At 35.8% G+C, this 17444-nt stretch overlaps 1 protein-coding gene across 1 annotated transcript in view; it reads right to left on the bottom strand.

Annotated features, from left to right (window-relative positions):
* Positions 1–4087: 4087 nt before the first annotated feature.
* Positions 4088–17444, bottom strand: part of LOC145248324 (splicing factor YJU2-like) — a 53589-nt gene continuing 40232 nt past the window's right edge. The window contains exons 6-7 of the mRNA XM_080110233.1: positions 15899–16013; positions 4088–6878 (exon numbers count right to left, since the gene is read on the bottom strand). Coding sequence (XP_079966359.1) covers positions 6315–6878; positions 15899–16013 — 679 coding nt within the window. The 3' untranslated portion in view covers positions 4088–6314. The remainder of the gene's footprint in view (positions 6879–15898; positions 16014–17444) is intronic.

The following is a 17444-nucleotide window of genomic DNA, read 5'->3' as shown; positions in this document are numbered from 1 at the left end:
TTATTATATGTTGTTATTATTATTATGTTATTAATATATAGATACTCGTGAACCTGTGCACACTCCTCAGCAGCCGCCAACACATGAGAGATGACGACATGGTCAGAAGAGAAGAAGAAAGAGAAGAAATCCAGGCCATACAATGTTAGGATCAGCGATTGGTTGTCAAGCAAGGTAGCACCTGGTCTTACACTACTACTGTTAAGAATAATAATAATATTAGAGAAAACTATTTTATGACCGATCGTAAATATATTCAGAATTAAATCACGTGAGGAGGGAGAGGCTTAGACCGAATAAGGATTAAAACTATTATAAAATGAAATCATCAAATAAGAAAACAATAACAATGAATAGTTAATTAATGAGAGGTATTTTAACAAAGTAGTATGCAAATTAGATAACCTTTGAATGTCAATCGCAGAGATAATAGAATATATTAGGAAAGCAGTAAAAACACTATTGCGAACTTACTTGTCAAGCTGAAACTCATCAAAATTACAAAAGAGGATCAAGTAGAAATCTGCTGGAATTGTTCTTTGATTTTAAAATGGTAGATTTGTCAAAAGCATACATTGCAGTTACCTCCCTTAGATTTTTAAGAACTCTTCAACATGAGTCAATATGATAAAACTATAATTTTTAAAATTTGATTTTTACTTGTAATTATTTTTCTATTCTATATTATTTTATTATTGGAATCCTTTGAGATGAGTAATTTGTATATTTAATTATTTATTTGAGGACTGTCATCCTCATCTTCATAATTACTGGCTTCCATAGTTGTTGTCTCACCACGTTTTTCGGGGACCGTGTTGCAGTGGATAGAGGCATTGAATCTCTATGGTTCCAGGTGAACATTGTCTGAAGATAGCGGTTTCAAAGCAGTCCAGATGTTTAGTTGGCCAAAAACGTGGTGAGGCAGTAATTACTGAGGATACAGTTAAGAGACAGTATTCCTATCCCGTCGCAGTTAACTACCTGAAGAAGGCCAAAGGATTAGCTGGCCAAAACGTGGTGGAATAAAAACAGCTATGAAGATGAGGAGAGTCCACAAATAAATAAATTATTTTTCTACTCAATATTTTTTGTAATTTTTACGAATTTTGACATGACAAGTAAGTACGTAAGTGTGTTTTTACCTCAAATGCATTTATTTGAAATCTCATATTGCACAAGCACCAAAAAGTGTTTTAATATAAAAATGACATTTGTGTTTTTATCTGCCAGTGCAACAAATGGCTGGACAATCTAAACATGGTGATTTGTACGACAAATTTAAAAAAAAAAAAACATTTGGTTCTTGTTCAGAATTGAACTTGATTAAAAATACAAAAAAATTAAAGAAAAATCTTTATGATGTACATAGCAGTCATGAAACAAAAATGTCATATTCCAAAAATCATGCAAATCAATCAAGTACTTGTTTTTTTAACTAAGAACATCATTTTTTTTATTATTTCTAGTGATTTTAATAGTAAATTGTATCCATTACAAGTTTGATTTTAATCTTGATAGTTTGAACTGAGTTTTCTCCCTTTATCTAAAAAAAATGGTAGATCAAAATATAAACTCGTTTATTCATAAAATTAAATATTTTTGTTTAAAAATAAACAACAACAAAAAAAAATCGATATAATAAATTTACATGAATTTGGGAGTACGAAATTCATTCGGTGACATATACGTGCGTCAAGATTTTTTTGTATTTTTTTTTATTAGGTTGAATTCTGGATAAGCCCCAAAATTAAAAAAATAAATTAAAAAGCAGAATTATAAAATGTAAAAAAAAAAAAAAAAGAAGAAGCAAATTTTTTGGTCTGTTTTTACTGCATATCAACATTTTTGTGGGTCGTTTATTGTTAGTGCTTTATACAAATTATTCAAACAGAAGCACAGTACAAGGGTTGTTCCAAAAGTAAAGCCTCCTAGTTTTTTTTAACTCAAAAAATTGAAGAACTACAAAGACAGGAGTGGTACCATTAAAATGAGCAGCCATTTGTACTCCATTCACCACCATTCTCAGTGCACTTTTGCCAGGTATACAACGACACATCTCTGCTTCTTGCACATGTTCATGGCAGAGGTTGCTTTCTTGGAGTCTTACACTGTCAATATCTGCAACAGAGCGATGAGACTTTCAGGTTATGAATGCATAAGTTCAGTCATCATAACAGCAATTTGTAATCCCCTCTGATCAATTCAGGTGGAATAAAAATAGGAAGCATTACATTTGGAACGCCTCCTGTATCTGATTCATCACAGACAATTTTTTGTGAAAGGAGAAAAGTTTTGTACATTTCCAAACGAGATAAAAAAAAAAAAATGCAAAAGTGATTTTAATAAAATAGTGCGACTTATGAATATAGTGATTCGGCAATTCTGCTCCGAAATCAATCAATAAAAATGCTATGTACGTCACGCCATGTCAAAAAAGACAGAAGATATTGCAGCTATATCTTGAAATGGCATTAACCCTATGTGAGTTTAACCGGCTTTCTCCAAAGGAGGAAGTTTGATGAGAGTATGAAATTCACAAGCGGTCCCCAGTCGCATATATTCCCATTAGGGGAGAAGACGAGTTAGGTTTTTGCAACTCTTGTGGGGAGGTATCGGCCCTTCTACATACAGCATCTAAAATTCCCAAATTTGTCACCCATCTGCTACTGACCAGGCTCAAGGTTGCTTAACTTTGGTGATCTAATGAGAACTGGTGTGTCAACGTGATTATGCATCTATATACCGTCTAAATGTTTGTCCAAGGCGACCATAAGCTGCAATATGGTAGGCATCATCTCTCAGGCTGTTCCAGGAAGCCGAAACAATTCTATTCAGTTTTATTGTTTCGCAACATTACAGCAATCTAGTCACGTTAGACGAGGAAGTGCTTCAAGTTGAAAACGAAACTTGACAGATCTGTTTACAGACCGTGATCCTACTCATTATGCCACCACTAGCAATTTAAAAAAGGAATTATTAATGCTAATATATGTATTATCAACTACCTAGAGTGCTTGATGCTTTTTGGAAGATCTATGAATTATCGATGGCAGTAAGAGGGCTCAATCAACAGAGAAATGGGAGGCGTATGTAGTCATCAACAATAATTGATCAAAATGGGTTTGTCGCAAGCCTTTCATTCATTGTTATTCAGTTTTATCTGAAATTATATTGAGCCTACCATTCTTCTTTTGAGACAAAAACGATGGTACATCTCGTGTGGTACATCTCGTGTGGGTGGCCGCAGAGACCACAACTTGGCACTCGGGTGAAAAACTCATCAAAAAGTTTAAATTCTTGTTGATGATGATGATGCATGTCAGAATCAGGTTTCCTCGTATCCTCTGCTGCTCAATTGAGAACAGATTTAGAATTTGAAGCAATTCTTTGTAGGTACGTGTGGAGAATTGCGTAAACATCCAAACGCGTTGCAGGTGAACGATATCTTTTTTGAAGGATTTGCTGCCTGGACGTCATACTTAAGAATGAGCTGTACCCAAGTTATGTACGACGGATTGAAACAACCATAAGACATCATTACAACTTTCTCTGGCAGGTCGTTCAAGGGAGCTGAAACACAGATACAAATGGTTTCCTTTCTTTTGGCGAGACGAGAGTGATGATGATACCTTTTTTGTGTGTGACTACGGTCAGGTGTTGCCGGTGAAAAACTCCGCTAAAGGAGAATTTATATTCCCATCAATGACATTTCAAATTTACCTTTAGAAGAGTTCTTATTTACTTGCTTCCCCACGAGAGCAAAGTTAGACTCAAGATCAGTTTTTAGTGTGAGGAAAATCCAGCTCCCCAAAAATGGCGCTCTGGATTGAGACAAAAATTAACTTTGCCTTAGTCTGGAAGAAACTCTACTTCTGACCGAAGACAAAGTAGACCAAATGTAGGATCAGTACAGATACAACACTTTGTTCCAAGCCAAAAGGCCAAGGAAGCACAACATAAAGTACAATGTTTAGCTTCGGAGAAGCTTTTTGACAAAACACCTGGTTGTGGTTTGCTGCAAATATATTTTTTTTTTAAATCATGCTTAAAATTGAAGAAAAAAAAAATGAATAAAAAAAAATTGGAATATTCTTGAAACAATTTCTCAGGAAACTCACAAATTATCAAAAAGTCAATCCCCCTCACCACACATACTAAACATTATCTGTTTTTTGTATAAGAGCATTTTTTTTTAATTTATAGTTTCAGAAGAATTCTTATATACTTTTCTTACAAATTTACACCTTAATAAAATTGATAGAAAAATTAAAATACCAAAAATATTCCTGAAATCAGAATATTTCAATGTATTTTTGGTACAATACAAAGTGACCATTTCCCCTCTTAAAAAAACAAAACAAAAAACATACCACCTATGGAATCATTAATAAAATATACAATCCTTTGTGCAATCCAACCATACTTTTTACAAATAAACCTCAATCAGTGCCCGACAAGTCCACCAAAGTTTCAATTATGAGTGTCCAACAGTTTTATGAACATTCAATTATATTTTCCACACGTGCATTGCAATCACACTTTTACAACACACAACTCTAATGCCTTCCTCTTTTGATACTGTTCAGATTTGGGCTGTGATAGCCTCCTTCATGCCCAAAATTGTTTTGGAATTATTTTGATAGATATTACATACCTCTAACAAACCGATTTAACAACAAAATCTCACCCCTTCACTGTAGAGTCCCTAAGATGTTGGAAATCCTTTTACTCTAGTTTCTTCCCTCTGATTGCTAGATTTTGGAATTCCCTCCCTGTTACCCGTTTCCGTGACTGTACTGACATGCAGAATTTTAAATGTAATGTAAACCGATATCTTGCTCACCTCTTATAAACATGGTCGGCACAAGCACACTGACAGTGACACATAGGTTCTTGCCAATTCACCAAAGTTAAGCAATGATGAGCATGACCGCTACCAGATGGGTGACCATTTAGGAAAACTAGATGCTGTATGCACCACAACAAGTCATAGAAATTTCCAGGTTGGTATCTGGAGGCATGTTTAATTCACTGGAGGAGATGCACCCTCAAATAAACCGTCGGGTGGCTAGGCAATAAGGCAATACCCCATTATCAAGGCCAAGAGGCCACTCAAGGATAAGGGTTAAAGAGTGTACAGTAGAAATTGGAAAATATAGTAATCATTAGTAATGAAAATTCGGCAAATTTGTTAACTCATATGGAACGGCTCATCAAGAACTTGTTTACGTTAGACTTGAAGACAGCCATATTGTAGTCAGCCGGAAAGCAGGAAAACGGAAGACAATTCCACAGGCGTGCAGTTCTAAGAAAGAAGCTCTGTTCATGAAATCTACGTTTAGGTTTAAGCACAGATAAAGAGTGGGAGGAATTATTGATAGTGTTTTCAGCTAGACGAGTGTTTCTTGTGCAAGTTTGGCGAGGGAGGACCATAGATTGAAGCTCAGTCGAACACTTTCCATGAAAATAACGATACATCAGAGACAAACTCGCAACATCTCTTCTGTAAGGTAGAAGTTGCAGGGAAGAGAAAAGGACATCTCCTACGAGGCTACGAAGTCTATTTTGAACGCTATCAAGGCAGGACAAGTTCTTTCTAGCAGCTCCTGCCCAGATGTGGCAACAGTATTTCATCCTTGGATGTACCTGGCTCTTATATAGATAGAGAATTGCATCAGCAGTGAGATATCTACTGGATCGATAGAAAGATCCCACCATTTTTCCAGCGGCCCTGGCAACAGATTTGATGTATGTGTTCCATTTAAGATCAGGAGTAATTGTCAAGCCCAGAAGCTTGTCAAAACTTGAGGCCTCCTGAAGACGAGAACCATTCATTTAAATTGATGCCAGATGTGGATCAGAATGTTGATGATGTAAAGAGAGAAGCTTGATTTTAGATGTGTGCAACACAAAGTTGCACCTTATGGATCACCTAAAAAACACTTTGTAGCTGGGGCTGGCTAAATCTTAATTAGCGAAATGTATACTTGTATCAGAATTCTGCCAAAACGATGACGATAAAAATGGTCATTCATAGTAGCTCCTTATGTGCAAATGGCAATATGCTTTCTTTGGGGTTAAGATGAAAAAAAAAAAAATCAAGAGCATATTATTGAATGGTGATAGAACAAAAACTGTTGGACATTCATGATTGTAACTTAGTGGACAAGTCAGTCATAGACTGAAATTTATTTGTTTCAAATATGATTGCATTGCAGAAAAGATTTGGAATCTTATTAACCATTGCGTGGGTGGCATTTTTGGAGTGGGCGGGGGAAGGTACCTTATAGAAGATTTTAAAATGCTTGTTAAGTTCATGAATCACTATCAGTGTCCGAATAAGTTCCCAACAAACCCAGACCGGAAGTAGAATTGGGTGTGAATGTTTTTTGAGGAATTATTTGACTCTTATCTGGATCCACTTTTGGCGTGTCACTTGGCAAAGGTTTGGGAGGAATGGTTTTGCTCTTTTGCGGTTCCGTTTTTGGTGTGTCACTCGGTAAAGGTATGGTTTTACTCTTATGTGGTTCCACCGTTGACGTGTCGCTCGGTAAAGGTTTTGGAGGAATAGTTTTATTCTTATGTGGATACGGCTTTTGTACATCGCTTGGTAAAGGGATATTTCTAACATCAACATTTTGTTGAAGGAAGGAAATTTCTTGTGAGTCGGAAACTTCTTTTGCAGTCTCGGAAACTTTCTGAACTTTTTCAACCGCTGATTTGTTTTTATTTTCCTCTAAACTTTTCGGATTTTTCTTAACCAACATTGTTAAGGAATTTTTGGAGGACAAAAGGCCAACACTGCGTTCCCAGGATGGCTTCTTTTCACTGGATTCAGTACTGCTGCTAGAAAGTGCAGAGTTGGTGTGACTTTCTTCCTGAAAGTAGAAAACAATTTTGTTTAATTTTTTTTTTTTGCATTAATTTTGAAAATTTCAACATATGAATTTGCTTTCAAAGAAAGATGAGAAAACTTGTTCGGTCGACTTCCACTTGAGCATTTTTGAAAAATTCAATAAATGTCAATCAATTGATTTTATCCTAAGCATACATTTCTTGTCACACGAGCTTGCGCACACTTCCTAATTTGCATATGTGTCTTTTTCGGCTACTGCTGCTAATATCCTCGCAAGCTTACAGCTGCTGCTGATATTTTCCCATGCACTAATACATGCTCTGTAACAACACTAAATCGATCATTTAATGTGATTTTTAGAATATGATGAATAGGCACTAAACAAAAATAAGTTGATAGTTAACACATTATTTTTAGTGGTGAATATTTTTTTTATTTTTGACTGGGACCTGAGTAATTGCTGATATGAAAAGAAGTATTCTGCTATAAAGGGTTTATTCCTTCAGAGGTGGTGAACATTAAATTAAAACAAGCTGAGCATGCAGCTTCCTCTCCACGACTCAAAAATTTACTTTACCCCATGGCTAATGTTTGTGCAAAATTTTTGAAAATATCCAAGGGGTTGTTATTGAGAAAAGTGCGAACAAATAAATGGATCAACAATTTGGGGGCATTTTCCCCCCTATAATGCCTCCTAGGGGAGCAACTAAAGTCATCTTGGAAAATCTGTTCAGGCAAAATTTACTTTCACCATGACTAATTAAAAAAAAAAAAGAAAAATTCAATGAGTGTTTATTGAAAAAAGTGCAAACAAACAAACAAACAGGGGATCAAAATAAATCACAGAAAAATATTTTTATTCAACAAATAACAAATATTTTTATTCAACAAATAACAAATATTTTTTCGAAAGATTAATTTTTAGAGTTTGTTATTTAAATAAAATTTTGGGCTTGCATGTATGTACCTTAATCTAAAAGGTTCAATTTTCACAAACTCTAAACATTAAATCGGGCTGTATTTCAACAATAACGCACTGAATATTATCTTCCAAATGGTCTATGGTGTCTGGTTTATCAGCATAGACGTGGAATTTATCCTCAAAGAAAATAATCTACTAAGAGTTTAATCATACAAGCGAGGTGATTAGTTCACAGGTCCATTTTGTGAAATTACTCATTCATTAAATGTTTCTCTCAATAAATTAATCGTATTATTTATCTGGCTTTTCATGATGAATTGGCAAACCAAGTTGAAATCAAAATAACCGATAATTGCCAAATTTGCAATTAAAGAAAAAACAATTATCGATTTAAAGTTTGCTGCCTCAATAAAACACCCTATAGAAGAATTGAAGAAGGTTCAGTAGGTTTCTTTTGTTTTTTACTAAGGCTGTCACCATTTATTAAGGTTCTAAGACAACTCAAGGATAAGGGTTAATGAGTGTCAGGTGGTCTGGGAAGACAACAGTGTAATGATCAGTAATGATGAAACTTGGGTAAGATTTGATTATTTAGGAGGATGGATCAACAAGAAATTGTTTAAATTAGACTTGAAATCGACCTTGTTCAGCTGGAAAGCAGCCTGATGGTATTGTATTCCACAGACAGGTAGGAAAGAAACTTTGTTCATAGAATTTTCATTTCGTTTTGGGCACAGATAGGTAATAGGTAAGATAGGTAATAAGGTAATAGGTAAGATAGGTAATAAGGTAATAGGTAAGATAGGTAATAAGGGAAATTGTTAGCAATTGTTGAAGCTAGACGAGTGTTTGTTGTGAATGTTTTATCGAGGGGAAAAATAGATTGAAGCTCAGTCGAGCACTTGCCATGAAAATAACGATAGAGCAGAGACAGACTCACGTTTCTTTTGTGAGAAAGTTGAAGTAGGGAGGATAAAAGGTCCTTAACTACTAGATTTCTGTTATGGTGTTAAATGGTAATAAAACGAAGGAACACAGGATTTTTAGGAACAAACATGTATTATTACTGTTATTATTATTATTATTATTATTGTAACGTTTGCAGGAGATGTTAGCAAAAAGTAAGAAGGTGCCAATAAAGAGAAGATATACTGGAAAATTCAGCTGCCACATCACCACTGCGACTACAAAAATTCAACTATTGAATTCTGCTGACGAAATTGATACACTCAAGCGATTGAAAAGCACTCCAGCTATGCTACACATGTACAACTTCTGTTGATGTCTGAAGCCAAAATTAAATTCCTTGCTTCTTTCTCCTTCGCTCTCTTGTAATTTTTCAAATTTTGACATAGAAGCTTTTTCACTAGAGTTGGAGATTGTTATGGGATTAAATAGTAATAAAAAGAAGGAACACAGGATTTTTAGGAACGAACATGTATTCACATATATTACAGGCAAAAGCAGGTTCAGCAATACCATTCCTCAACTGTAGGGCGTTTGCACACGACCTCCTTGGCTGCGTGCCAATCTTTTACTCCCGGGCACCGGTACTCCTTACTGGAAGTGACGTCACCAAAGGAAGTAATGTCATGAGATAGTCCATTAATTCCATGGAGGGGCATCTCCAACAATTTCGAAGTTGGTTTTGTACCCTGTCAAGGTAGGAAAGGGTACTCTTAGCGTGGACAACGGCAACGTTTACTGCTTAGAAGTGATATTTACAAAATGTATGATAACTCAGTACTACAGAGCGGCTTTGGAACTTGAAGAGATTAGAGACACTATCAAATGTTGAAATAACTAGCAGAGGGAGGAAAAACATCACTGGTAAATTTTGAAAGCAATCATAAGTGGCATCAACATACAAGCAGCATTCCAAAAGTAATGTCTCCTCTTTTTTATTTTCCTGAAAATCTTATACATTCATGATCTGAAACTTTCATCTCTTTGTTGCAGATATTGATGGTGTTAGACTCTAAGAAAGCAACCCATGTAATAGACGTTAATCAGAAGCAGAAATGTGTCATTAAATTTCTTGCAAAAGTGTATTGAGAATGGTGGTGACTATGTAGAAAAATAAATTGCAGAAACGCCAACGGTTGCTCGTTTTCAGAGCACTTCAACTTTTGGAGTTAAAAAAAATAAAAGGCCTTGTTAAGATACAAATATTTTATTAAAAAATCGATTTTTTTTAAACTTGACATTTTTCTTATTAATCTCAGATAGTAAAATGTCACTAATATATATATATATATATATATATATATATATATATATATTATTTATTTGAGACCGTATGTTTTAAAAATACTTTAGTTTTAACACTTTTTATGTTATTATAGAAAAAAAAACACTTATGTATTATCAAAGAAAGCAAACATTTTATTCAGAAGAATGAATTTAGTTTAAACAATTCTTGTGTTATTACGAAACAAAAAAGAAAACACTTCTTGTATTATCAAATATTAAATTATCATATAAAATAATTTATTAAATTATTATGTTAGTGTTAAAAGTAAATTAAGTATTTTGAACAAAATATTTGTTTTATTATTTGATAAGAAATTTTGGTCAATGGTAGTGTCTTTACAACTCCCCAAAAAACTTTAAAATGACAACTTTTAAAGATTTTTGGGGGTGCTGAAAATGAACATCAAATTCAAATTCAGGGGAAAGAAGTACTTTTCATGATATGAATAAATTACTTTTTCAAAAAGTTGGAAATCACTTTTCTTATATAAATTTAAAGTAAAGTGAACACTCACTTTTTGGCTACTCAGTAATTTCTTCATGAAAACAAATTTTTGCACTATGTTTACGCTGCGCATAAATGAAGATTGTTAAATGCGTACTTGTGTACCAAACTGCCTTCTAACATCTAATCTTTGGCGAACAATTTAAAATTAGATTAAAAACAAGTAGTTTTCCAGATATTGAACAACGTAATTCTATAGCCGTTATCAGTGGTGGCCATTTCTGTACACGCATATTTTTGATTTTTGGAAAACAGAATGAACACCATGCCAATGCAAATTAAGTGTATTTAAGACAGTAACATAAAAATCTTGCTTTCTGAAGGCGTTTTTGATATCACTTAGGTCTTTGAAACATTTCTAACTCAGAAAGTTGTTGAGACAAGCTTTTTTTTGTATTTTGTATTATTAACCGTTTTACGGTTTTCTTATATTTAAAACGAAAAAAAAAAGAAAGAATTTTCCAAATTAAAACTGCACTATTATCTAAACTCAGAAAAACGCGGCTTTTTCTCTGCAGTATGCATTATTTTTAACTAATCTAAACTTAATACGTAACCCAAACGGTATTACTCTTAACCAGTTTTTAAATGAGTTCTCCAAATCTAATACAAAATAACCCAACCTCACAAATCGATAAAAGTTCCGTTATCATATTTTACTTATAAGGTAAAGTTAGAATGCTCGAACATTATAACTCGAAGATAAAGCCAAAAACATCCACACATTAATATGGGAGGGGAGACTATTTTCAAATATCGTCCTAAACTGGGAATGGAGCAACGGACTTATATTAAGTAGATATTAATAAGTCCCTCGTACATTTTTTTTTTTTTATTGAAGAGTAGATATGTGGATGTGTTATCGCCAGCTCCAGTAACTCTCTCTTCTCCTTTTTTGTCCTTCAGTCCTCATTTCCAATGAGTGATTTTTCTGACAAAGGGTGAAAAAAAAGCTGCTTTTCAGGTCGGTAGTACTTCGTGACAGTAACCTGAGATGTTGGAAATCTTCTGTTTCTATATCTATCCTTGTGGCCAAGTCACTAGTAAGGGTGCTGGAGGTAAACGTTTCATCTGGGCTGACGTTATTCACCTGATAGTCAGGGATCCGAACCTTGGATTAACCACTAAGGAGGATGTCCTATCAGCAGGTGCAAAGTATTGGGGCTGCTGTATTGCCATTTGGTGAATGGATTCTGGACCATGCAGTAGTTTCTGGTGGGGCCTCTCGATGCCATACTAGTGGGTAATTGTTACAGCTTTACCTTATGTGCTACAAAAAAAAAAAAAATTCCTGTCTTTTTCTCTCTTAATTTCCCTCTCTGTCCTGCTCTAACCAAGTCTGTCGACCTGTTCCACAAATCCCAAAACCTCAACATGAAATATCTCAAAAAAAAAAACAAAAAAAAAAACACGAATAAACCTAGAACCCCATCCTCCAACATAGACCCCTACTACCATGTCTCCTTCTCCAACATCAAGGGTCTACGTTCCAACCTTCCAGAGGTTGAAACCCAATTACAGGAGACGAAACCGGCCATATTCTTTCGAAGCGAAACTGGCATAGGGCCGACCACTTCCCTAGATGAGTTCATAATTAATGGATACTCTAACTTAACATCTAAATCTGACCTCCAAGATCGCCATGGGTATGGAATATGTGCCTACATTAAAGATGGCTTTCTGTGTGGTAGGGATATCTCCAGAGAAGATCCTAATTTACCTTATATGTGCTTCCGGGTTGCAGTTGCTTACACCACTGCATTCATATTTGCCCTCTATCGCCCCCACAACAGCGGGGTTACTAACTTTAAAAGTATATCTGAGAAAATTGACCACATCCTGTATGCTCATCTTCAGCTAACATCCACATTTGTGGTGACTTCAATGTCCATAACGTGGAATGGCTGACCCACTCAAATAAGACAGATGATGAGGGGGAGGTTCTGTCATGATTTTGCCATTGCCTATGACCTCACTCAGATTGTTCACGAACCCACCCGTGTGCCCGATACTACCGGTCAGTATGCAAGCCTTCTAGACCTTTTTCTCACAACTTCCCCTGAGCTATGTTCATGTTCTGTTCTATCTCCCCTGGGATCCTCCGACCACTCCGTTGTATCAGTTAAGATAAAAATGAAATACAACAAGTCTTCAGACGTACTTCTCCACCGTACTGAATATCGATACTCTACGGCTGACTGGGATAGCTCCCGTACATTTATATCTGATCTACCTCTGCATTCCATGTTTAAAAAGGATGTGTCCTCTATAGTGTCAGACCTGACCGAATGGTGAATTATAGACATAGACCGATTCATACCATTCAAAAATTCCAACAAAAACCTAACAACCAGCCATGGTTCTCCCCAGAATGTGCTGCTGCCATCGCGCACAGAAATCACTTTTTCCATAGCTACCAACATAATAGATGCACTGAGACTAAAGCTGCTTTCAGGACTGCTAGCAACCACTGTAAAAAGAGTAATAAAAAATGCAAGAGAGCTATATGCTCAGTCTGTTAAATCCAAAGTAGCTGACCAATTTTGTCAAATTGCAAACAGGATCCTGAACAGAAGCGTGCGTTCTATCCCAACCATCATCAATGGACCTGAGGTCATCTCGTCAGCATCAGACAAGGCCAAACTCTTTGCCAAGAACTTTGCAGCTAATTCTACCCTATGCGACGAAGGCCATCAACTTTCACCTATAACAAACAACACTCTATGCAACATACAAATATCTGTGCGTGAGGTCGCCAAGCTAATCAAGAACTTTGATTCCAGTAAATTAACTGGCATTCCAATTATCGTGTTGAAAAAGCTTCAACCAAAACTTGCCCCCATACTTAGAAAACTGTTTAAGCGTTGCCTTAAGGAGAAGTGCTTTCCAACACCCTGAAAAACCTCATCAGTATGCCCTCTATTTAAGAATTTTGGTGATAAGTCATCTCCCTCTCAGTACAGATGAATAAGTCGCCTGTGTGTCATGAGTAAGCTGCTGGAATCCATATTGAATAGAGAAGTAGTCAACCACCTCAGCAGAAATAACCTTCTTAGTGACATGCAATATGGTTTCCACTCTGCTAGATCTACAGCAGATGTGCTAATGGTTATATCTCATAGGATTAGTGAATCTCTTGACAAAGGCTTCTTTTCTAGGGCAATTGCTCTTGACATATCAAAGGCCTTCGATAAGGTATGGCATAAAGGCCTACTTCACAAGGTTTCCAACTACTGTATAACTGGAAATGTTTTCTCAATCATTAAATCATTTCTCTCTGATAGGCTCATAAGAGTAGTGGTTGATGGACAGAAATCAGAGGCCCACAGTATTAATACTGGAGTCCCTCAGAGGTCCATCCTGGGCCCAACTCTCTTCCTGATCTACATCAATGATCTCCCAAAACATATACTTAAATCAGTTGTTGACATCTATGCTGATGGCACAACCATTTATGGCAACACATCAAAGGCCGTAAATGCCAAAGTTCTCTCTGATTCTCTCTCCTCAGATCTTGAGCACGTGGTACAATGGGGGGAGAGGTGGCTGGTTACTTTTAATGCATCTAAAACCAAGCTCCTATCTTTACATCATCAACACTTCGATCCCCATCTGGCATCAATTGAAATGGATGGCTCTCGTCTTGGGGAGGCTCTATGTTTTGACAAGCTTCTGGGTTTGACCTTTACTCCTGATCTGAAATGGAACATGTACATCAAGTCTGTTGCCAAGGTCACTGGGAAAATGGTGGGATTCTTCTACTGCTCCAGAAGATATCTCACTACTGATGCAATTCCCTATCTGTACAGAAGCCAGGATGAAGTACTGCTGCCACATCTGGGTAGGAGCTGCTAAAAACAGCCTATCCTGCCTTGACAAATAGACTTTGTGGCTTAATGGGGGATGCCCTTTTCTCTTCCCCGCAACCTCTCTCCCACAGAAGAGACGTAGCAAGCCTGTTTTTGTTTTACCGTTATTTTCATGGCAAGTGCTCGTTCGAGCTCCAATCTCTGCCCCTCCCCGTCGCCAATCTTTCATGAAAAACACCCGTCTAGCTGAAACCACTGTCAATAATTTTCCCCATTCTTTATCTGTGCCTAAATCAAAATGTAGATTCCATGAACAAAGCTTCTTTCTTAGAACTGCACGCCTGTGGAACTGTCTTCCGTTTGCCTGTTTACCACCTGACTACAACTTGAATGTCTTCAAGTCCAACATAAACAAATTCCTGATGAATCGCCCCTTAAGATACTTTATCAAATCTCCAATACAAACGATTACTACAATACTATCCCATTGATTACTGTACACGCAATAACCCTTATCCCTGAGTGGCTTCCTGGTCTTGATAAGTGGTGATCTCCATGTAAAAAAAAAAAAAAAAAAAGTGACGCTTGAAAAATTGGTAGTCGATAGCTGAGAGGTCTGGAGAGTATGACAGATGAGGCAGAGTTTCGTAGTCCAATTCGTTCAACTTCTGCAGTGTCGGTTTAGCAACGTGCAGTATGCCATTGTCATGAAGGAGCATTGAGCCTTTTCTATTAACTAATGCTGAGTATTGTCAAAGTTTCTGATGCATCCATCTGTTGACTACTTCTCCACCGTAATGGTTTAATGGTTTCACCTGCATTCAAAAAACTGTAATGGATGATCACCAAACGCTCAGCACTTCTTTTGGTGTAACTCTGGCTTCATGGAGCTTTGTAGGCATCTAACCACTGAGCTGAGTGTCGCTGGTTGTCGTAAAGAATCCACTTTTTATCTGAAGTAACAACCTGATCAAGAAACGGGTTGTTCTTGTTGCGTAAAAGAAGGGAAGATGACACTTTATAACAACATTTCTTTTGGTTGTTATTCAATTCATGAGGCACCCATTTATGAAGCTTTTTTTTGTCTTTCCAATCTCTATCAAGTGGTTGGAAATCGTTGTATACGTTACGTCTCATTCAGAAGCAAGTTCTCGAACAGTTGTGTGTGGATTGGCTTTAACTAAGGCTCTTAACTGACCGTTGTCAACATCCAATGGCCGACCACTACCCTCATCATCATCTTCAAGACTCATCCCCGCCACAAAATTTCTTAAACCACAATTGTGCTGTATGTGTTCAGTAGTAGTTCCTGGGCCAAATATTTCATTGATATTGTAAGCTGCTTCAGCAACTTTTCAGCCTAGCTTGAACTGAAATAAGAAAATTGTGCAAATTTGCTTTTTTTACCATCTTGTACTCCATGTTCTGAAAAGAAAACATCAACTTAATATATGCCCGCCTTGTGTCCCTTCAATGTACTTTGGTAAACTGAATACAATGATGATGACAAGTAAAAATGGAAAATTGTTTCATGGAATTGCAGGACGACTTACAGTTAAGATGTCTGTGGCTTTATTGGTCTTAAAACGTTTTGTGGTCGGAGGTTCAAGTTCTTCATCAGAATCATCAAGTCTCTTCACATGATCCTTTTGTTTGCCAAACACAGAACTAAACAAAAAAGATTTGAAAAAAAAAAAAAAAATGTTTATTTAATGACGTATAAAGAGTATATTCAGTTTTTAAAAAGAAAATGTTTCAAATTTCAGAATTTCTGTTTTCATAACGACACCAGAAAAAAAATGCTACAAATTTATTAATTTGTTGTGTAATTCCACCATTTGCATCCAACTAATGTCCATGAAATTATTAATTTCTCACATTTATAAAAAACAAACGCCTGGGGACCTTCGAGTTTCAGTGCTGCCTTTCTACAAAATCTGACTCAAGGCATTGAGAGTGTGTTCAGTCTGGTATATAATTTAGTTGACAATAAGAAGAATTGAAGACCACTAAAAGTTTAGCCGAAATCAACTTGTTGATCCAAAGTCAAAAAATCACTTAGGTAGAGAGAATGTACTAGAAATGGGTATGACATCACATGGCTCAAAGGGATAGGGTAATGGGAAGCATGCAAGGAATTCAGCCATGAAAATCACATGGGTTGACAAAAATAATTGATTAGTGATTTCAATCTCTGTCTCCTCCTCCTCCCCCACTGGTCAGCAATTTGGAACAAAGATTACATGGAATAAATGACCACCATCTTCTGTTTTGAGTAGAGTTTGTCCTTTTGCAAAATTATAACTAAGAAGTTTTAATTATAGGATGGTATGCCCTTAGTTTCGAAGGATCCTGTAGAAACACACGTCCAACAATGAAGGCATGGATAAGAATGTTTCAACTTTAACATTTCTGTACACATTACGGCAACAATTCAGACAAATTAGTGTTGCAACAATTAATCGGAATCAGGATCGAGAATCTGAAAAATCATAACTTTTTGTGGTATCAGAATCAGAAAAAAATTGTGCGTATTTTCCAATGCAAAAAAACGATTCCGTTAATTATATTTTTTATTTGATTTCGTTTTTAAAAAAAAATCTTCCATTGCTACTCGTAATAATAAAATATTTATTAATTTTAAACGACCAGTAAAACCAAAATTTAAAGATACCACCCCCACACAAAATATTTTTTATGCACATTTTAATGTGTTTTTATGGTGATTGTGAAAAAATTACAACTTTATAGTTAAATATTTAACGATTTCTAAAGAATCAGAATCGGAAATTTAATATGGAATCAGGAATCGTCCCATCACTAATACAAATATATTTTACTCGCAGGACCTGTGGAAATTCCACGGAATAAGAAATATATTTAATCAATAAAAATGTTTTAATAAAGCTGATATTTTTCTGGATAGCGCAACGAATTAGTTTTTGGGACAGAAAAGGCAATAAAACACAGCAAATATGAGTTTAACATTTCCATAAAAAAGTGTACATTGTATTTTAAATATAGAACTGACCCAAATGAGATAAATTAATACTCAGAAGTAATATTGTGCTAAATAGTTCAATACAAATAATAAAAACA

Source organism: Euprymna scolopes, chromosome 26 (assembly GCF_053919585.1).
Source record: "Euprymna scolopes isolate OS-2025 chromosome 26, ASM5391958v1, whole genome shotgun sequence".
Taxonomy (NCBI): domain Eukaryota; kingdom Metazoa; phylum Mollusca; class Cephalopoda; order Sepiida; family Sepiolidae; genus Euprymna; species Euprymna scolopes.
The sequence above is the reverse complement of the archived record's forward strand: the minus strand, read 5'-3'. Positions and strand labels throughout refer to the sequence as shown.